This window comes from Lissotriton vulgaris, chromosome 7 (genome assembly GCF_964263255.1).
Source record: "Lissotriton vulgaris chromosome 7, aLisVul1.2, whole genome shotgun sequence".
In the NCBI taxonomy this organism is placed as follows: domain Eukaryota; kingdom Metazoa; phylum Chordata; class Amphibia; order Caudata; family Salamandridae; genus Lissotriton; species Lissotriton vulgaris.
The window spans coordinates 1,091,757,021-1,091,780,731 of NC_141695.1; the positions used below are offsets into that span (position 1 = coordinate 1,091,757,021).

The 23,711-nt window shown below is 42.2% G+C and overlaps 1 protein-coding gene across 1 annotated transcript in view; it reads left to right on the forward strand.

Moving 5' to 3' along the window:
• The window catches only part of FSTL4 (follistatin like 4), a 2,088,981-nt gene that overhangs the window by 1,015,438 nt on the left and 1,049,832 nt on the right, over window positions 1-23,711 (forward strand). The window contains exon 5 of the mRNA XM_086931534.1: window positions 12,535-12,725. Coding sequence (XP_086787660.1) covers window positions 12,535-12,725 — 191 coding nt within the window. The remainder of the gene's footprint in view (window positions 1-12,534; window positions 12,726-23,711) is intronic.

Below are 23,711 nucleotides of genomic sequence, written 5' to 3' on the forward strand. Positions count from 1 at the left end.
GTCCCATAGGATAGAATGGAAGTTTATTTATAGCATATTATAAGTATAACTTCCCAGTGGGACAAGATGGAAAGATGGAGTTAAGTATGCCTGAACTCAGAATATAAAAATACTTCTTTTTATATTGTCTGGTTGAAAATACCACTCTTAGAAAGTGACTATTTTCTTGCTTAGCCATCCTGTGTGCCTCTGCTGGTTTGTGGATTGACTGGCTGGCTTTGGAGTGACAGGGGTTGGGGATGTGCATTCTTTCAGACAGCCACAAGGGGTTGATGTGTGTCTTGCCTATCCTGAATGAGTCAGGGCTGGGATGAATAGACCTGGGCCTGAATTTAAAGTAGGGGTAGGAGGTTTCCTTGCACCTGAATATGCCTAGTCTGCCTTACACAACGTGTCTCCACCTCCTGCTGAGAAGCTGAGCCAGAAAGGGCAGAACTGGTTTTGACTGAACACACTGCCACCAGAGAACAAAAGAAAATTCTGTATAAATATTGAGCCCATACCTCAGGACTTTAGAATATTTCAGGATCAAGAAGGAACCTCTGCCAAGAAGTAGAGCTGAGAGAAACTGTAGGAGAAGTACTGCCCCTTTGCTGTGTGCTGTTTGGGGTTGGCCTGCAATGGCTGTTTCTGCCAACAAGAGGGTAAAGACTTCGCTGTGGGCTGTGTCTCCAACTTGAAGAAGATCTCCAAGTGCCTGAGGTAGAGCTTCCCTCCTTTTTGTGAATCCTCAGGGTCACAAAGACGTCATACCCTCTGTCGTCCTGCAACTGTAAATGCTGTTTCAGCTGCCACAGAGGGAAATTGCAACAACGGCGAGTGACGCCATAACCTGTACAGAAGCTGTTGGAACCACTTGTGAAGAGCACGACGTACTACCCTGACTCGCACCTTATGCTCGACACCTGCCAACGCAGCTTCACATTGACTCTAAGGCCGTCACCAAGGTCACTGCCTGCACTGGAGCTGAGGACACCGCTTGTGACACTCATGACACACCATCCCGAATTGCACCGCAGCCCCGACTTCGATGCCGGTGCCTCATCAATGCGGAGCCGGAACTCGACGTGGGTGACTACCGAATCCATTGACACTGCACCGTCGTAAGGAACCACTGCCTCACTGCCACCATGATGTCACCTCCTCAGCACCAGTGAGGAACTGAGGCCTCACCTCCACTGTGGTCATAAGGAACCGACACACCATGTGCCAACGAAGCCTCACCTCCCAGCACCGTGCACCGTCTTTGCTTTCATCATTTCCAAGGTACTGTTCTTCAGGGTTATATGTGACTCTGTGCCCGACACCGTTCTCCTCGCTGTTGGCAACGTACTTTGGATTTTCATCGGTCACAATGTCGTAATAGCTCCAGGTGGAGTTATTTGTTACCACAAGCTTTACTTGTGTGAATACCCTATTTTTGAGGATATCTTGGTACATGTATTGTGGATTTTTGTTCTTTTGGTCTTCTTTGGTTTAGATAAAGATTACTTATTTTTCTAAACTGGTGTGGTGTCCCTTTGTAGTGTTTTCTTTTTTATTAAATTATTTTTATTTTTTATACTTATTGACAAAAGGTCATGACAAGCACATTATACAAAACACAGACAAGAAAGAACAAAATATAGAAATAGAGGCAGGTAGTACTACAAAGACAGAAACTGATACATGAACAACAGCATCAAGCTGGCACCTCTGGACAACCACTGACCACCCAATCACTAAACACATTCCAAACCACCCCCTTTTTTCATCTGCACGTCCCTTCCTTGGGGCAACCTTCACGTTCATGAATTACTAATGTGTATTACACTCAGAAATCTAGATGCAATGAATTGAAATTGCTTCTGTTCCTTGAATCTGGTCTGTTGCATTTTCCTTTGACAGGTGAATTAATTACCTTGAGTTGAACCTAGGAGGAGGTTCTTAAATAATTTCATTTAGTAATTATGTACTGATTGCTTCTGCTATATTAAGTAAAAGGTCTAGGACCATTGTTTTCTATACCTCAATACACCCAGGTCCACGACCGTTGGGTTACCCCATTTTGATAATGGTTGATTTAATAATAGCCACATGTTGTTGACTTTGATCAATGTTGTGGCCAAGCCTAATGCTGCGAGTGATCTCCAACTCAGCCACCCGTAGCTGCTCCATACGCCCCTTTGTCTGCTCCTGCACCACCTGCCGGCGATATACCGCAAAGCTCTTGATTGTGTTTTCACTGTATTACTGTATGTGTGCACAAATCCTTTACACACTGCCTCTGAGATAAGCCTGTCTGCTCATGCTAAGCTACCAAGGGGTTGAGCAGTGGTTATTTTTTAAGTGTATCCCCCTTACCCTGACTAGGAAGAATAGTCCCCACTTGGACAAAGGTACCTACCTCTGCCAACGAAAGACCCCCATTTCCAAAACACCCTCACTACTCTGCCACAGGTTAGAGTAAAGAACCTTCCACCCCTACGATACTAGTCTAAGGCCGGAGTCACACTTAGTGAAAGTGTTATGAGGAGAATGCCTTGGGATATTACAGTTATGCCTGGTGCTAGTTAATGGGTGGGGTGACTCTTGACACCTCCTTAACCAATAGGGTAAAATTTCCCAGGGTTTACCCTACCAACTATCTGATTAGGAGGACAAAAGATAGGGCTTTCCAGGTGTCAACCAACATTTGCTTGAGAAAGGGGATGTCCCTTTGAAGTAAATTAAGTACCCAAACTGCCGGGGAAAGAAAAGACCTTGCCACACCCAAGCCATTATAGCTGCTCTGAGAGCAGTTTTCACACCTCATCAGGGCTAATCACCCACCTGACTACTGTTGGAGCTCAAAGGTAGATTAGCTTCTAGGACCTCAAGCAGGGAAAAGTTAGCTTTCTAAAAGTTACTTTTCCATAATGTCTAGTAAAAACCTGACTTATCTATTTAGTTGGATGTTTAACCCGTTCGATGCGTCGTCACGGTGGGCCTGTGCGGAGGACGGCCAGGGGCCGTCTGAACCATGCCCACTCATTATTTCTCCCGCACCGCGGCGGAATTCGCACTGCGGTCAACGGGTTAATATATATTAAAGAGAGGTTTAATCATATTTCTAGCTGGTCCCAATCCAGAGATAGCAAAATTAACATTAAATGCTGTCCTATTAAAAAGGGTTATTTTGACAAGTCACAGTGCAGGCTTTACACTACATTAGTCCAGCTGCATAGGGTAGACCTGAGTCGCATTTGCCCTTCCACTGTAGTGGGTGGCACAATAGGTATTGCATTTCACAAGTGCCATTTCCCGTCCAGGCCATGAGTTCACTTTTTTGACCATGTAGGTACTTAAGGGCAAGCTGAATGTGCCAATTATGTATAGACCAATTCAACTATGTTTAAAGAGGGGTACAGCACTTTACTACTGGTTAGCCAGAGAAGCAGATACGGCAAAATCTAGCGGACATCACGCAAAAGATAGTCATTTTCTACAGTTACAAATTTAAACATATATTTTTAAAACCTTAAAAGACATAACCAATTATTCACAACTCTTTGCGATGCACAAGAATAGGTTATTCACTTTATAAAGTTTGCATAATATTCAGCAGAGGATTGGAAATGTGGCAGGCACCGTAAATCCATATTTAAGAAAAAGTACCGAAAATATATAGTACTATTTTTTCAGAGGCCTTCCTGATGCGAGGTCTAGAGTGGCCTCTCTCTAGGAACCTTCAGCGATCTATATGGCATTGTAATAATAATGGTATCTCACGATCAGAAAATGCATACTGTAAAACTTGGTATTAATAAAAGACTAACACAGGACAAAAACGATTAACTTTTCCATACATTCTTGTAGTTCTACTTACCGCGACCATCCAGTATCACTCTGTACAACAATACATTTCAAACAAAAATAAAAGTAATTTTTGATACTGGATCCTGGTTGGATTTACCAAGAAAGTCAATAAAGATATAGACAATATGGTTGTGACATTTCACAGCTCTTCTCGTTTAGTATAAATACTCATACACAGACTGTAAGTGAAAATAACAGACCCTTCATGCTTCCTATTTCATATCTTTCACTGTGAATCAGGCACAGATACCAACCGGGGGCCAGAATGCTGAGCCATAAATTAGGTACTATGAAAAATCAATAGCATAACATTGAAGATGCATTCTGGATCATGAGTTTATTACATCTAACTGATATATGTGTGACCATTCCACCTGCTTGCCTTGATTTAGGGTTTATGTAGCCTGAGGAAAGAAATATTTAATATTTCATGCTTCGTTTGCCAAAGTGCTTTAGGCTTTTAGTCAATATTCATAAAGACCTTATGGTAGCTGGCAAAAAGAAATATTTTTGATTAGTAGAAAGAAGTTTTAAATCGTAATTTACTTTTGTTTTAGTATCCTAAGGCATAACGTGCAACTCTTTAAATTACCCCATAAGAATATTTTTATTACCCTATTTTACTGCCTTTACATCATAAATATTTTTGAAGACTTACATTACCCTTTAGTAGGGAAGGAAAGACACCAGAAACGAGGTTTCACGCAAACTGATTCATTAGCTACGTATTCATATTCGGGAAATGTAAGATGTTTGGCTGGATTATATAAACTGCAATGGCACAGATAAATGTGCACTGACATTTTTACTGAATTACCAGTGCAAAAACGATATCGTATGAGCTGCATGAATAATGCGAAATTGCGCTTTAGCTCTGTTGAGTTAAAGCAAATGTTGAATTTGCGCTAGATGCTCAGTGCAAATGGAAGCGCAAAATCAAACCAAGTGCAGAAGACATAATGCAGCGGCACATTCGAAATTCGAATTTGAAAACACAACTGCTTCTGCGCACCTAAACATTTTTAACTACCTTAATAAATCTCCCAACCTGTAGACAGAAAAAGTACATTATGGACAGGTGAAGTGCTTCTGCATAAGAAATTCAATTAAGAAAAAAAAAAAAAAATACCTTCTCTGCTCCCCGAGACAGACCTTTGTACGGTACTGTAATTCTTGTGGCGGTGCACGGTTGGCCCAGTGATTTATGGTATGTAACATTATAATTTTCAATCACTTGCAATAAACCACAAGCTGTTCAAGAAACAGGAGCTTCTTTGTGAAGACTCATCTGTTTTATGTTCCTAGTGCTAGTGTCTGACATATGGGCTAAATGTGGCATTCTTCCTTTCAGGTTCACCCCTTTCTTTCATAAAGTTTATTCTGTGGTTGAGTAAAATGTCTACGATTAATTTATCCTCGAAATCTCTAACGTGCGCCCCACATTTCTAATGGATTTGACAAAACTGATTATGTTCACCCACGGGTCCAAATACAGCTTTTTTTTTCTAATGAAATAATATGTGATGAAGGAGGTAGACCATTTAGTCGAATGCTTACTTCAGTTTTCCAATTATGTTAGTGTTTATAATTTATAGGGAAGGGGCCCAGTATCCCCACAGCTTCCACCTGCATCAGAACACATTACACACCTCTGTCTCGTGACTTTCCCTTAACTTTTCGCCTTCTTCTTTTGAGCTCTTTTGCTGCTTTAGCTTTGGCATCCTTCACATGTGATACATGTTGCCCACCACAACATGGGGTTTCTTCTGCACAAGTTACCTTCATGGTCTACAGAACCAGATGGAGGACTTTGTCTTCAACTTCGTACATTACAACGCCTATCTGTAGTAGTGGTGGTTGTAATGTTGGGCTTTAAACCCTGCTCCATTTTCTTTTTCTTTATTTGAGTCCTCCTGGACTGGAAAGGAGGCTGGCAGTGAATCACCCCATTTTATGCAGGAATTAGTTTTCTTTGTTAGTGGCATTTCTTTGTTTTGATGAGGTTTTTCTGTAATGATGTATGTCATTGCCTCATCATGACAAATGTTGTAAAGAAACGTGGTCAGTGACAAGCCATCCCTAGTGTAACAGCCACCAGCATCCTCTGTCTTACAAGTATTTATGATACCTGTTTTTGCTCACCCGAAGCCTCATACCAGCACTTTTGAGCTGCCGGACAGTCACTTTTTTGCTGTTCCGGTGGAGCAATGTGCCACTGGCATATTTATAAGGCCACGTAAAACCATGTTATGTATCTTTTCATGGCATTATAAATATGTGCTCTTTTCATGGAGAAAACTGCATGAAAGTAGCATTTCATGGGTTTTTCAGGGGGCGTTCCAAACAACATCGTAGGATTTTTGACACTGACCCAGATTTTACGAGAAATCGTAAGGCTGAGGCAGATTCCAAAAACCTACGCCTCCCAGGAGAGGCATAAGGAAGGCACAATGAGGAGAAATATCTTTATTGATCCTTAGTTTCCTCTTTCTATGTGTGCTGCAGAAGGAGGAAAAAGCCTCTTGTGATTGTTTTTGTGCAGGAAATAATCATCCCGCCAACGCAGGCCCCCTTACACCATGGTGCATAGGTGCCTGCATTGGCGCACAGCAGCTCATTGTGCACCAGCACAGGGGAAAAGGACAGAAAGGTATGATCTCTGATCACTCCCTATGAAGTGTCAGTTTGAATTAGTATTAGCAGTTTGCCTACGTTTTATGTTAACATTTTTGTGGTACTTGATTCCTTTGAGCTCATGTTTTTATGCACATATTGTTGATAGAAATATACTAATTTATTATGAAGTGGGTGGCATTGGTATATAGGTAGAGGAGATCTCATCAATCAGATTTGATTGGCAACATGCATAAAAAATCAAAGATGTGATGTTCAAGATGGCCACATATAGATTGTAATTTCACCTCGCCATTGGGTTGCAGGTCTTGTCATCACTGGACTACTTTCATGAATACAGCATACACTTATCTGGAATCGGCAAGGAGATTTAAAATGTGGAAACTGGCAATGTTTTACTCTTTCTAATAGCCAGAACCGTCTAATGGGATTTGTGTTATTGCTTAATCATTCGCACATTTCAGACATGTTTAAGGTCTTTCAACATATGGCATGGACCAAAATGATCTATTCGTCTTTGCTCGTTTGTGCTTGCATTGCATTGTGCTTGCATTGGTATTTGCTTCAGCTAAATCCATTGACTAGAGCCTGATTGATCCTCTGATATTGATTCATTAATCATTATTTAAAATTCGGCAGGTTAATCTGGCATTCCATGTCAAGTAGCACATTGTTGATCAAGTTGAGTCAGGAAGAATAATATGTCCTCTAATACTAGTTTAGGATTAGTTCTTGTTTTATCTGTGGGTTATTCGGTTATTTACATGTATGTTAAGGAAAAAAATCGGTTTCTATGTAAATGTTCAATTGCTGAACTAAGTGCAGAAATCTACGTATGTATCTTTGCCACCATTTAGTGCCTCATTATGAGTGACCCAGAAAATGACCTGGATGTTCACAAGCCCCCTAGTTACAGGTGTATTAGTAACACTGGTGGTGAAAATCTAGGCCATTCAAAATTGGACCCTAAGCATCCCTTAAGAATTGAGAATTACCAGAGTAATCAGTACTTCTGGGTCGATTTCCTTGTTAATTCCTAATATTTTTACTGGATTTTCAGATTCTGATACTGGTGCAATCAGAATTAAGGAATCAATAATAATGACAGCCCTAGATTTTGGAGATAACACACACCTTAATACAAAAAATTGTATTTGGAGGGTGATAAACATGTAGAAATGTAATAAGTTCCCCTGAATTCATAACGTATTTATTCCAGTTAGGAAAGCTTACTGCCATAACACACAATGCTGTATCCAACCCGATTGCTTGATATTTGTGGAAATGTCTACAGAAGCCATATTTTGAAACCTAACTTCATAAATAAGAAATCAATTTGATAATCAACCAATACTTCCCTCTAACCTCTGTATTGTTCTGCACTGCTCTGGGGACAGAGAATCAGTCAAAATGTTTTCTGATATGAATGATTGGGTTGCAGTTGTCCCCCAATATTTTACGTTGGTGATTGGAAATGTGCATTAACTAAAATGCCTAATGAGGGATAAGGCATTCTCTGCTACTAAATATTTATACTGTGTTTTACATGAAACATACGAGAGATCAACATTGTTGCTAGGTTGGTGTGAGGCAATATGAATTGTTGTGACAGTAAGCTTCAGTTGGATTGTGGCAGTTGGTTATATGTGCATTTTACAGCTGTTATTAGTTTATATTTTGAAGCGTGCGACAATCCAGATAGAAAGTCAATATGCTGCCTAAATATATGTTTTCCATGTATCACTTCACACTATGGAAAATAGAAAAAAGTTCCAGTGATTGAAAATTGCCGCTGTAAATGTTTTGGTTGCAAATTCTGTTCTGCTGATGGCATTTGGTGGCACTTCCTACTTTGAAGATAGCAAATCCTTGATTGATTCCCTGTTAGGAACCAGTCTTGACCCAGCAAGCCCTCACCATTAATGCATGATAGAAGGAATCCTATTAAAAGTCAGCTTTGGGTAGACAGTTGTCACTGTGTACTTCCAATCCCACATCGAAAGCAACAAAATTAAAAAACTAGCAAGTCTGAATCCCATCCACACCACAGTGCTGGCACTGCACTGATCAATTTCTTTAACAGTCACCTCAAGCCCACAGACCTGAGCTTCCTCATCTTGCTGATCACCCTTGCACTTTATTTTGTGTTTGCTATGGAAGACACCTTATTGTTCTCCACCACCTCTAGTCATAAACAAATGTCTCAGATGAGTCACTCAACTAGCTCAAATGCTTCTAATAAGACCATACACAATAGGTTTGCTTGGTAGAAATACTCTTACAAATAGCTCTGTCAAATGTGGTGTTGTAGAAATCTCAATTTCTCCCTCTCTTTGAAATGTTCATTGAATCTCATTTGAATCTCTTAGTATCCGACAACATTCAATTCCACTCCTACCCATGACAAGCAGAGCTTTGTATGAATAGCTGGAGAAAAAGACCAAAGTACAGCAATATGAAAAGATATCACAGTTACTGAGTCTTGGAAGGGTCAAATTTGCCTAATAAAATTAATACAGATGAATCCATATTCTTTTGCGGAAATAATCCCCATCAAAATCATATTAGGGACCAAGGAGTTCACACACCTACATAGCAAACGCAGATAAGATCTGTTAGACCTGTCAGCCTTAAAGTGGTCTTCCTTGTGAACTATGTATCTTACTGCATTGTTTCCCATTAAAAAGATTTAAACCTAAAGTGGTCTTCCCTCAAACGTTTTGCCTTCCTGCTCTATTTTTCCTAAGTTTGTTTTTGCTGGCCTTAGGACTCCGTGCAGTTTACCACTGCTAACTAGTGCTTGTGCTCTCTCCTCTAAGCATGGTGAGATTGGGTTATACCCAATTGACATAATTAATTTACTTACATGTTTCTAATTAAGTGTCACTACATGTGCCCAGGGCCTTTAAATTAAAAGCTACTGGTGTGCCTGCAGCGCTGATTGTGCCACCCACTTAAGTAGCCCTTTAAACGTGCCCCAGTCCCGCAATTGCAGGGCATGTGTGTTAAGTTTAAAACTGCCCTTTTGACCTGGTGAAATAAACCTTTTGCCAGGCTCAACCCTTCCTTTTTAATACACCTAAGGCACTCCTAAGGTATGCCCTGAACAACCCAGAGGGCAGGGTGCAATGTATCCAAAAAAGTAGAACATGTGCTTTTAAGCTTTATATGTCCTGGTAATGAAAAACTCTTAGATTCGTTTTTCACTACTGCAAGGCCTATTTCTCCCAAAGGATAACATTTGAGTTGCCATAGTACATTTTAAAAGTGTAATTTCTATATGGGAAGAGATGACCAGTTCATATTTGGTATCTCTGGAGTCACAATTTAAAATCCTAACATGTTATGTGGAATTTTAAAAATGCTATTTCGAAAATGCTACTTTTAGGAAGTTAACCTCTTCATGCCTTACCCATTTACAGCTAGATTCATCATAGTCCCGTTTTGCGAGTCCTTAATAGCGATTATTAAGGAATCACTATTAAGGACTTGCAAAACGGGATTCATGTAGGAATCGCTAAATAAATTGCGATTCCTACACATTCCTTATTTGCGATTAGCAAATTACTAATCGCAAATAAGGATGCAGTTTCAAGGGTGCCAGGGGTGTCCAAAGGACACCCTGTAGCACCCCTGAAATGTAATCTACATTGGTGTTGCGCACACACATGTCCAAAGGACACGTGTGTGTGTAACATGCAACGAGGTTTGACCTCGCGGTAAATAGCGGCCCAAAATTGCGATTTCGCAATTTTAAAATGGTTCATGAATTGCATTTAAGGAATCTCAAATAGAGATTCCTTAAATGCAATTCCTCGCAATGTGTGAATTTTTATTAGCGAATTTTGCATTTGGGATGATGAATCCCAAATGCAAAAATTGCACTCGCAAAGGGCCAGATTCTCAGAATCTGGCCCTTTGCGACCGCAATTAAGCTTGATGAATCTGGCCGCATGTGTCCCCAATCTGTCTCTGGTCAGATGACTTTGTGTAGCTGACAGTTGAGTTCTGTGTATTCCTTGTAGACATCAACAGACAATAGGGGGCTTAGGCGTGCCTGGATGGACCATCACTGGCTTTATGGTAGGGAGGAGCTGGGCACAGCCCCTCTTAAACCTGAATAGGCAGTGTCCTGCCTCTATACAAAGGGCTGCATACCCTTGTAGGTAGAGGTAGGATGCCTAGGGACTTCAAAAGGGAAACCTCTAGAAGCTTCTCCCTCGCTTCAACTGGGTATGATTACTGGACCTCAGACACCACCACTTCAGTACACCTCCGGACCTGTGGATACTCTGCCAGGAAGAAGGACTGCTGCTACATGGACTGTTACTCTGTTGCTCTGAAAGAACTGCTACCCTGCTGTGCTTACCTGCTGCCTGCTGCCCTCTGCCTGGGTAAGAAGAACTTGACCTATATCCCTGGAGGCCAGAACCCACAGTGGCCCCAAGGGCTAGCTGGCTGGCCTCCTGACCTGAGGTCTCAGGGATATAACAGGTTCCCAACAGCCTTACACCTGCATCTGGACTTTGCCATCTATGAGTCTACCCTGCCAAGTGGTTTCACCCCAGTCTTGGACCCTTGGAAATGGGCCTAAGGAACTTTGCCAGCCTTTCTGGATTAAGCAGAACTGACACATCTCCTATGTTGCGCGGCACAACCCATAGTAGAACCAACGCATATCCACAGCTGTGTGGATTGGACCTTTTGCAAAGGCCCACATTGCAGCTCTTTGGAACCGCTGCAACGCCTCAACTGTGTGACGCATATTCATTGAAGGCCTGCAGATCCCTCATTGGAGTTAGTCTCGATGGTGACGCCAGATTCCATATCGCAGCTTCGCTGCTTTTCAGAACTGATGCAGTGCCAGGACTGTATGCCCCATCCTCGATGCCAGACTTTGCACTGCATGTCCAATTGATGGGATCCTGAATGGTGACGCAGTCCCCTGCATTACAGCCTCGTCGCATCTCGGAATGGACGCATCACTTTGACAACGTAGCACATCTTTGATGTGGTCCCACGCAACGCTCTGCAAGCCAGGATTGAACGTACTTTGTTCAGTGGGCTTAACTGGGTCCAGGTAGCTGGCTTGTGCTCCATCGCAGTTCTCCCAAACTCGTGATTTTGTCCCAGGCCCCAGGCAACCACATATCCACAGTTGGCGCTTTACGCCTTTTAGCTCTAGTTTCACCCCAAAAAAAATCTGTATCTCCAGTTCTACTAATTGGATTTTTGTCATTTGGGCTTGTTTTATTTATTAAAAAGCACTCTATTGTTTTAATACTGTTGTGGGCTACTTTTGCGGTGTGTCTTCATGGTGTTACTGTTCAAAGTGTTGCGCAAATACTTTTTCACATTGCCTGTTAGTTAAGCCTGTCTGCTATGTGTCAAGCTACCCAAGGGTTGAGCACAAGTTAATTTAGGATTGCTTTTGACTTCACCCTGAGAAGAATTGTGGTTGCTGCATGAGAAGGGTTTAACACCCCTCAACCAATAATCCAATGTCTTACAGGATCCCTTGCAAAAGCGTCCCTCTCCTAACTAAAACTCTTAACAATAATTCTACTCTTCATTTTCTATTTTAGTTTTAGCCCTAGACAATCCATGCCTGCATCATGGTAAAATGCTCTAATTCTTTTTGCCTAAAAAGCAAATGTGCAGTTACCAACACGTTTAAAATGCCAGGCCAAGTTTAGCATCAAGTACCGAAATCTGTGGTTTGAAGTGTTTTTGTGCAGTAAGGGCAATATTGTGTAAGGGAAGCATTATGGGGGCATTGTGCTGCTTGGATCATTATGCTTGCTGGTGATATTATGGAACTTTGCCAATAAGTGTGTACATTGCTCATAAAGACGTGATAAAATTGTTGACTGCTGCAAGGATTACATGAAAATAGAAAACATTAACACCAAAAATGGTGTGAATATTACTGTGACCACACATATCTATCAAGTAATTGGATTACTTTTTGGCAACTTACAAGTGAGAATGGAAATAAGGCCAAGAAATGTTTGCTGAATTTTTCACAAATTTAAACTCACTCGTTTTCTTCTGTATTTTCAGGTGACATTTGTACCATGGCAGACTACAGTCGACTAAAAAGCATCCTTTTGGACATACACGCTCAGAGGTTGAGCCAAAGCATCAGCCCCACCAAGGACAAGGCGTCACAGAAGCGCTCCCTGGTGGAAGCCATCTTTAAGCAGTTGGATTTAAACAGAGATGGGAATGTAGGCAGCACGGAGCTGGCTCAGGTGGGTTTTATTCTTCTTTGAAAATTGAATTATGAAGCGAATTGCATTTCTCATTCAAAGTGCAAATTGAATATAACACCGTGGAATTCTTGTGAGAATTGCCGTTTGCAAGCGTCTGTCTAAAAGTAACGCAGGATGAAGGAAAACATTTTACCAGGAAATATGATTTTTTTTCGCTTCTTTTCCTCCAAGGGGGAAAAGATATTGTAGCTTTTATAAACAATTTGAAACACCAAGCAAACAAAACTTGGCAACGTTGTTTTCAGTTTTTTCTGTGCAAATTATCGTTTTTTTGTTTTACACTTTCCATCCCTTTGAGAAAATAAGTCCGTGGATTTCTTTCTGACATCTGGTTTGTGGCATACAGAACACCCAGTGGCGGTTACTCCCCGAGGGCGTCGGGGCTCCGCCCCCGCTTAATGCTCACCATATTTTATTTTTTAATAAAAGAATATCAGTCTTTTTTAAAAGTCTTTTTCATGTCTTCTTTTATCTTCCAGTACTGCTCTTCTAAATTAGATGGTAGTCTACATATTATTGCCGCCGGCGCCGTGACAGTGACTGTTCCTCGCTGGAGGCATGTCACGTGACTCTTTCTTGTGTGCTCCCCCTTTCGGGCCCAAAGAAGCCTAAGTGTTTGCCAGCTAAGAATCTCACAGCCCTGAAGGCTGTGATGTCATCAGCTCGGCAAAGACCTAGCTTCAGGGCCCAGTCTCCACCCCCTAATGGCGTGGAGGCAAAGTTAGCTCCGGGCGTTTTAAATCCAAGCCCGGTATCGCTAACCCTCCACATCAATCAGAGAGTGGAGAGCTTTCCCAACTCATTACATGGCGTATTGAGACCCCAACCACCCTGTGACAAGTTGGGAAAGGGGTGTGGCAGACGGGAAGCCGAGGATTCGAGTCACTCTTGTGCACAGACTCAACCCTTCCCGCGCGCGTCTGCACTCTCCGGTACTGGTCACAGTGGAACTTTCTGGAAGCAAGGAGCCGGAACTTTGCCACTGCGCATGGCAGTTCACCAGCAGCCCAGGTGGCAGGTAACACCCAGGCGGGCATTTTTTAAAGTAGCACTTCCACTAGTGAAAATCGGGCCCCTGATCAAATGATCGCGGGGGCCCGAGTGCTCAGCTGGAGATGTACCTCCGCAGTCTTGGCTGGATGTGTTCCACCCTGGCTAATGATCTGCCAAAAGGTTTTTGAATCTTCGTTTTTAGCAGCCTCAAGAAAATCTTGCCAATCGAATTTGTTATATCATAAATCTTGCCTGATATTAACTGTGTCTCCTTGTTTTATAGCAGCCAAGAGAGTTTCCTTGGCTGCCCTACAAGCTGGAATAAACCACTCTTGTGTTTTAGGCGACCTGTTTGCTTTTTAAAATCATTCTGGTAATAATCTTTCAATTAAAAAAATAATCCATTCTGTGCATGAAGCATTGCATTGGGGTATTCCCAGATTTCAACCGTCGTTCCAGGTGGGCAGCCACCATGTCATACATTTTGGGACTAAATCAGAAGTGCAGATGGCATTCAATGTTGCGGCACCGGCACCGAGTGTTGTGGGTCACTACTTGTCATGGACTGTGATGGGTGTTGGTGTGCTGCTGCCAATGTGGTCTGGCACAGTTGATGGCAAATGTTGTGGAACAGGTAGAGAAATACTCTGTAATGACATGGGCACTAAAAGTAATATGCAATATGCTCGCAGGGATAGGAATTAAGTGGTAGATGTGGCAGTCAGAGTTCGACACTGATGAATACCATTCCAAGTTTTTGTTCTTATTGATGTAGTGTGGTTTCATCTACAGCTGTATTGAGTGTGTTTTACACTAAGTCGCAGCAGCAGTGGTTGTGCGGGTTAATAGCCATACAGAAAACCTGGGACACAAAAAACACACTCACAGTTGATGGCTTTACTACCTTTTCTCTCCCAGCTGTCAGCTCTACTCGGGGGCGAGCACGAGGGGGCTTGGTTACTCTGGTATCCGCTAAAATCCCGGGTACTTATAAGGAAATAGTTACTGGTTGTCCCTACTGTCTCACAGTCCAAATTACCAGTAAGGGCCTTCATAATGTCCTGGTAGTGAATTTTTATAATTCTTTTGATAGGGCTCATCCTATTAGTAATCTGATGATGTTAAACTCTTTTCTTCTTAAATTTAAAGAGTCATCAGAGTCTGAATGTACTATTATGTTAATGGGGGATTTTAATGTCCATAGTTGTCAGGACAAATGTCCTTCTAACGTTTTATTTGGTCCTCCGGATGAGGAGAATATTCACTTTGAGCACTCAGACCAGGGCATTTTCTTGGAAACTCTGCTGGCCGAAAATGGGCTAATGGGTGCGATGAGGATATTCCTACATTTATAGGACATGGTAGCGGGTCTGTAATTGATTATATTTTTCTAAGCAGTAGCTGTGGAAGCCATGCTACTAGTTATTCAGTTGTGCGGTCTCATTTTAGCGACCACAACCCAGTTGTATTAAGGGTTAAAAATTTAATTGTAATTATGGAAAGTAGGTCGAATTTGGTGGACAAACGCGACATGCTGTTGACTGACCAAGCCCGTAGAATCAAGTGGTGCAAGATAGTTCCAGAGGAGTTTTTCTGTAATCTTTGTAGTAGTAGCCGGGAGGAACTAAAGCTTTGTATGGATGATCAGGCGGGGGACGATGAAGTGGTGTAGGCGTACCGAAAGGTTTGCCTCGACATTGTCTCCAACCTGACACGTCAAGGTAAAGGCAAAGCACAAGGGAAGGAAGGCTGGTTCGATAAGAATTGTTCTATGGCCAATCATAAACTCAAAGTGACCCTTAAATCTAAACCAGTGGATAGATTGCTCGTGGCTACCCTTAGGAAAGAATATAAGACAGTCGTTGAAAGAAGGCGGCGCGAGATTAGAGAGGACGCTTGGGCTGAGTTGACATCAATTGATGTGTTGAAAAGCAGCGCTAAGTTCTGGGCTGTGGTCAACCAACCCTATTTTTCTAACTCTAGTAACAATGAACTGGATTGTGGAATACAAGAAGATAAATGGCACTTGCACTTTAAGTCAGTTTATGAACAGGAGATTTTGGGGGCAGAGGCGTCGATCACCTTTTCCGGACTGCCTTACATCCTAACTGTAGACGAGGGTGAGGTGGCCGTAGCTATTGGTAAAATGACTAGTAACAAGGCTCCAGGGCCGGATGGTGTCCCCTCCGACCTTTTTAAAGTCAATATTTCGTTTTGGTCCAAAGTTTTAGCAAATGTTTTTAATAGAATTTCAAAAACAGGCATTCCAGAGACATGGTCCCAGTCAGTGATTGTCCCTATCTATAAAAAAGGGGATAGGGGTGACCCTGGCAATTACCGCCCTATATCTCTCATTGATTCCGCTGTAAAAGTCCTAGGGAGAGTGGTCCTATGCAAACTTACTGACTGGTTAGAGGATACCAATACCCTCTCTCCCCTACAGTAGGGTTTTAGAAAGGGGCGTAGTACCATAGACCAAATTTTGAATCTGCAATTGCTTATCGGGAAATACACAATAGCGAAGGCAGGATCCCTGTATATCGCCTTCATGGATCTGTCCTCCGCATTTGATCGAGTAAACAGATCCAAGTTATGGGGCCAGCTTCTCAGAATTGGAATAGATCCTAATATTATGTATTTCTTAGCGGACCTCCATAGGGACCTTACAGCCACGGTACGATATGATAGAAAAGGTAACTGCACAGGTAAAATTAGTATCACCAATGGTGTAAGGCAGGGATGCATTTTAGCTCCTCTGCTTTTTACACTATACATAAATGATCTGGGTGGTGTTTTGGGAGCAGCGAGTAAGGACATCCCGAGGGCAGGGAAGTACCTATTGCCCGCATTATTATATGCAGACGACGCTGCTCTCCTAGCTAGAACTGCAGTGGGTCTTCAATGCCTGTTGAATTCATTTTATGATTTTATGATGAATCTTGATTTAAGTGTTAACTATGGTAAATCCCATGTCATAGTGGTGGCCCAGAAAGGGAAGGTCAGAAAAAATGTAATGACACTGTAATGTAATGGGCATAAGCTGACAAGAGTCTCCAGATTTCCCTATTTGGGGGTTGTATTTGATGATTGTTCGACGTGGCACCCCCAATTGCTGGAAAAAAAAATGCCCTGGCACGTGCAATTTCTGCAGTGCTGGGCTTCTCACGTAAATTAGGGGTGAAACCTCTGGAGGCAGTTTTAAAGGTATATGCTGCTAAGTGTATAGCCATCGCCATGTATGGCGCAGACCTATGGGGTTTTAGGCCAGTTAAAATGCTTCAGGTAACGGAAGATAACTTCCTTAAAACGATTCTCTCCCTGCCAAGATCCACGGCCGGCTTCATAGTACATCAGGAATGTGGCGTGGATTATCTGGAAGATCGAATCGCTATGGCCCCCCTACTAAGATGGATCTCAGTCTGGCTTAACCTGGAACTGGAAGTGAATCATGAAATTTTTAAGGACTGCCTAAGTCTAGATCATCGGGACAAGATCCCTTGGTTGAATTATGTACAACAACTATGTGTAAAGTTAGGTCGGCCTGAATTGTTTAATAAACCATCTAACTTAGTGAAAGGTGACTTGAATTGGGTAAAAAACACTTTTCTGTTGAACCGAGGGATGGACAGAGAAGGTTTGGAGCTGTTAAAGCCTTCTGTTAGGACTCATCAACTGATTGCTTCCTCTGGACATGATCTGGAACTTTACCTAAAGGTTGTTAATAATTCAAATCACAGATTCCTTTTAACCAAGTTCCGATTAGACAAAATTCACCTGCTAATTTCTGGCCGTCCTGGTTGGACCAAGCCACTTGATCTAGATTTGTGTAAATGTGATGGCTGTTCGATTATGGATACTGCACACTTCCTGTTTTTCTGTGATCATTTTAGAGATATTAGGAAAAAGTTTATCATACCCCTGTTAAAGGGGAAGGGGTTTAGGCAAGTTAAGCCAGCTTTATTATATCTCCAATTACTATCAAATGTATGGGAAATTTACATTGTAGCCAGATTTTTAACCATAGCGGTTAGACTGATGAAAAAGATTAACTGGTCCTAGATGAATTATTGTAAATATTAATTCCTGCAACTTGAATCAAGTTTTAAATCAAATTTTCTTATGTTCCTTTTTTAACTATATAATTATGTACATATTGCTGTTTTTAAATCTTGACATCATGAGTTAGCATTTTTTAAAACTGGGTACTCCCTCCCTTTTTATATTGTATTTTTATGTCATTATGCTGCCTGGTGTCTTGTGGACCATTTTGTGTGTTTTTGTACTTTTGTGTTTTCTGAAATTGAACCGAATAAAGTATTTCTTGTAAATTTGTAAAAGTGGTAGATGTGGCAGTCAGAGTTCGACACTGATGGATACCATTCCAAGTTTTTGTTCTTATTGATGTAGTGTGGTTTCATCTACAGCTGTATTTAGTGTGTTTTACACTCAGTCGCAGCAGCAGTGGTTGTGCGGGTTATAATAACGATAACAATGATTGATTGTAGATATAATCACTGCTCAAAAGCCTGCACTGATCATACAGGAGGCAGTAAGAATACTGCTGAACATTGGAGCAGTGAGTGACTTCTCAGAGCATAAGTGAGTGGGACCCACAACAGGTGGTATTGCAGGAAATAATTTTAGATTCAGTGCAGGCATCTGGTGTATGATCAGGTCATGTTTGGAAAAATGCAAAATGAGCATTGGCGTTTTTTATTTTTTTTGTTTGGCCATTTAATGGCAAATATAAGTAATGACAGCAGTGAAAGCATGATGGAGGCCGGGGACACTGTGCACCAGCTGGGCATACTGGTAGTGATAACACAACATCCCTTTGAGTAGTAAGTGCAACCCACTATTGAGGACACCACAGGGGGTTTTTATGGGTGGCAGCTGCAATAATTTTGGGAGTGGCTTGAGGAGGGAGGATTCTGTTGGGGCATGGTTGGCAGAATATTCTTTTTTAATGATTTTCATACACACCTTAGGGTATGTGAAGAATTAAAAATGCAATGTTAGGCACACCAAGTAATTCTTGTTTGTTGTAGGCGCATAGGCTGGTACTTGTGGTGCTGATCTTTGTGCACTAGTCCTACCACTGATACAGTAGTAGGTTTGTGGTTAACATCACTGCCATAAGGGTAGTTGTTGATCTAAAGGTGGTACTCGGAGTGGGCATGGTAAGTGTGTGTGTTTTATGATGTATTTGATGCTTTCAAGAAAGGCAGAAACACTGCACATACTGATTGACACTACGGATGATGCATCATTGTAGCCCTGCAAAGGAAGCACATGCAAGGTGCTGTTGACTATCATGAGTGACAATGGAAGGTGCTGTTACCTATCATGTGGCAGGTGATGTTCCTTATCAGGTGCTGTTGCCTACCACAAGTGCCAATGGTAGGTGCTTTTGCATATCACGATTGTCAAAGGCAGGTGCTTCTGAATGAATTACTTCTGTGACCATGGATTTGTACCCAGTTGATGAATGGAATGGAATATATCACCACTGGAATAACAATCGTTCCAATTTCACTGTGTGGAGATGATATGGACATCAGTACAGGTCTGGGTGAAGTTGGTTATGGTGATGTCACTGAAATGGTCAGTTGTCAGTGAAGATGAGACCACTGGAAAACATTGGACTTGTGCCATGAATAATTGTGCCATTACCACTGATTATGGCGGCAATGACATTTGTGCTCAGGTCAGTGGGATTGTGAAGGATAGTGCAGGTTGAAGAGGGCCCATGTAATGGTGAGCCTAACAGAGGTGTGGTCAGTGTCACCAGCAGAGCAGTTGATGATGACCTGGCATGAATGATGGAGAAGGACTCAGTTCCATTGGGATGCCAATGCTGCCTGTGCTGACGGTGGCAGTGACGTTGGTAGCCATAGCCAATGATCAAAGAGTCTGTGATGGCTGGAGCACTGGGTGAAGAAAGCACAGCTTCAGATGGCATGATGATGGAAATGATGCCTGCTGGTGGGAGTATCAGCAGCACTGGCAGAGATGCTGTGACATTTTATGCAACAGTAATGGCAGTGAGACCATTTTCAGTGGGGTGTGGACTTGATGCTTTTGGTATCCACGATGGCACTGCAGGTGTTAACACTGATGGTAAAGACACATGAAGTGATGCTGGAGGGAGATGTGGTAATACTGGAGGGTGATGGCAGTGATTGCTGGAAGCACTGGCAGTGATGATATTCTATGTGGAAAAAGTAGGCATTTGACTCTATTGGGCCATCTTGAATGCCACTTTATCTCACGTAGACACTGGCTTGAAAATGCACCATTTTTCCACTCCTTTTTCCAAATTTTCTCGTGGGTAAAGCCTCCATTAACCCTCCTTAGGTCGTTCAGGTCGCTCACTAGGCGCGCTCGCCGTGGTGTGCTCCATTACTAATTTTACGCCTCCACACTTTCAAATGTCACCAGTCACCACTGCTTTCTCCTGCGATCTTTGCATCAATTCTTCAGTGCAGTCCGTTGAACTGAGGCATCCTTTCCACAAAGGACCTGATCTGTTTCCTTTCATTGATTATCAGTCTGTATTAAAATTATTCATTGGCATTTGTTTATTTTCCTTTGTGGAAAATACACAAAATGAACAAAACAGATGAGAAACTATGCATTTCTAAATGAAGTGCCATCAGGCATTTTGCGCTGTTTTTCAGCGTGAAATGCCTCCTTGCATGCATTTTGTACATGAGGATACATTTTGTGCTTAACAAAAGCACCAAATTGCATGTGACATGAACAACAGTCAATCATCTTCTGTTAGTTCCTGTTGTAATTGTATCTCTACTTAGCCATCAGGTAGCTTGGCACAAAGCAATCAGGCTCAACTTAAAAGCAATGTGTAAAGTATTTATGCCATATACAAGCAGTAATAAAGTGAAAACAAAACACCGAAAAAATATCAAACCAGTTTAGAAAAATAGACTACATTTGAATAAGTAAACACCCACAAAAACAAATTCCATTAAGTACCACCAGAAATACTGAATGTTTAAGTTTTAAATAAAATTGCCCCTAAAAGCAGAAACAGCCACTTAGTTATCTAGTCATTCTAGACTAGGGAAAGGTCACAAGTTATGGCTGATTGCAATGGTGTACGGGATGGATACAGGGACCAGGTTATTTCATTTGAAGAGTTACCTTCTCAAGTCTCTCATGAAGCATTCTGTTTGTGTTGAGGGGGCCGCGAGGAGTAGGCTTTAGGCGGGAAGAGCAGGTTGAGTGTCATGGACGGTTGCGCTGTAGAGCAAAGAGGGGGCCACAGCTAGACCATTGCATTGGTGCATTGGTGGTCGTCACAGGCTGTCATTGCTGTAGCGTGAAGTGCCGGTCTTGTGCTGCCGGTCGTTACGGACAGTTGCTGTCAGCAAGAATAGCACGTTTCGTAAAGAAAGAGGGACATGAGGAAATGGGGACACCACTTGAGGAAATATAAGAGACGTGAGGGATTGAATTGCTTCAAAATTGTACAGTCAGTATTTGGGCTACTTGAAATATGTGGTGACTAAAAATGACATGATCGTGATGTTGGATTATAATAAAATGCAAATAAAAATATATTAAAAAAACCAAGAATAGCACGTTTCGCTGGAGCTTTATGTTTGCGGTCATCATGGCCGGATAATCTTGCAGTTGTAGAGAGGTCTCTTGAAGCTTGTTGCATCCCCTCAACTTACACAGGAGCCAACTAATGCTTGGAGTCACTCTGGATAACCTTGGATCAAGGCAAGAAGGTGCAAGCTTCATCCTTCAGACATCAACGCAGTCCTTCAAGCAGCAGGGTAGTTCTTGCAGTCATGCAATCCTTCTTCTTAATCTTTCACAGTTTCAGTAGTGTTCTGAATAGTGATCCTGAAGGACCTCCTTTTGTACATGGTACCAGCCTTTCTGTGGGGGAATTCCCTGGCATTCCCCCTAAACTGCTTCTTCCCCTTCCCCTGGTACAGACTCCAAAAAGTCTAGGGTGGCAAATGGCTGGACAGACTTAGTGTCACATTCCTCTGTGTGTCCTGTGGTTAAGGTCCTTTGAAATGTTATTAGGGCAGCGTATATTGTGGTACATAAACAAAGATACGTAGTCCAGGTGTAGTAGAAGATCCCTCTTTATTAGCAGCTTGTTAGGTGGTAAGTTACAGGATAAGAAGGTACAAGGAGAACCCCCACCAGGAGAGAGCTACCAGCTCCTCAGCCTGAGATGACCAACTGACAATCTCAACACAGTAAGGCACTCAAACATTCCATGATGTCACAGGACATTCTGACAAAGTGGTAGAGAGGGAAAAGATATAGAAACCATATACCACACATCCTCTTCCGTTAGCGAACAACAGCAAGAAAGAAGTTAAGACGGAGCAGAAGGATTCAGAGAAGACTATAGACACAAGAGCAAGTCAAAGAGACAATTTGAAAAGGCAGGAAACTCAAGAGTGGAAGCAGAAACAAAGGAAAATTAAAAGAGGCATGTAGAAAGATATTCGTAAGATGCACAAAGGGTCATGGTTGGACAAAACACAAGAATGCAAATTACATAACATGCCCATCCACCCTCCTTAATAAAACAAGGTAGTGATCCTGGTAAACCAAGTAGGGTGTAACAACCAAGAGACAAAATGTGTGCAGATGGAAGTAAGCACAATGAAAATGTACAGCAGAATTAAGACAAAACCAACACAGACTCTTTAAGCATGAGGATGCACCCTAAAATGTTTCAGCAACGGTGCAAACAAAATACAACTCCCCAAGGAAGGGTACACCAGAAGAAACTAAACCCCCTGGAACAAAGAACACAGTAGACACACGCTGACAACTGTGAAACAAGAGGTAGCGCTGACCACGCACCCCGCCTACCCAAATAGAGTGACGCAACTTTGACAATAACTGAAAACCCCCCCTAACAAAAGGGTACACAACAGAACAATGTACAAATTGTTCAACGCAAATTCACCTAATGGAGGAACAACACAAAAATAGACTGATGCAACCTCCTGACCATCACAGACAACCTCCCCTAACAAAAGGGTACACCAAGGAACAATGTAATAATTGTCCACAACAAGTTCACCTAACAATGGCGCTGATAGCGTACACCACAACCACCACATGGAGCTTCAGAACATAGACCCATGGGACTTCAGAACATAGTAGTTACATACAGACAACCTCCCCTAATAAAAGGGTACACCACTTAAAAAGTGAGACGTAACATCCTCAAAGGGTAAAAACATGACCCAAGCAAACCATTTTTTGAATTGGCGGACAACCCAACTTCCCCACAACCTCCCCTAAATAAGGGTACACCGTAGGGTACTAACCCTGAGTACATGAATGGGGAAATGATTAAACACAAACAACCTAGCTGACCAAGCAGGATCAAACACAGGAAACACCCCCTGTAAGACCAAGACAGCAACATCCCCTATAAATATATAGGGTACACCATGAGATAACATGACCCTAGGAACCAAAATTTGGCATAGACATGTTGCCTTAGGAAACCAAAACTAACAACCACCACTGTTAAAGGAAAATGAGATTACACATAAATATACAAAACAAATGAAACTCCAACACAAAAATAAAAAACAAGAGCTCCGGTGAGCGATCTCTCACCCGGGTTCACCGTAAACAGCTCCTCCTGGTAGGACAAGCAGCGAATGCGCAGAGCAACATAGTGGAGGCTTGAAGCGAGCCGAAAGCTAGCAGTACATTGAAAATTGCCAATGGGGTGAAAAGTCACTCAGTCCGTGTGAAACAAATTCCGAATCTGGCCGTAAACGAAAAATCATGACATACGAACCATCCTCGGTTGGAACGCAACCTACACCTTCCGCTTGTCCCTTACGCATTCTTCACCTTCCGCTTGTCCCGTTACGTATTCCTCACCTTCCGCTTGCCGCTGAACATATTTTCCACCATCCACTTGCCGCTGAAACTTTTAAAAAGGGCAAG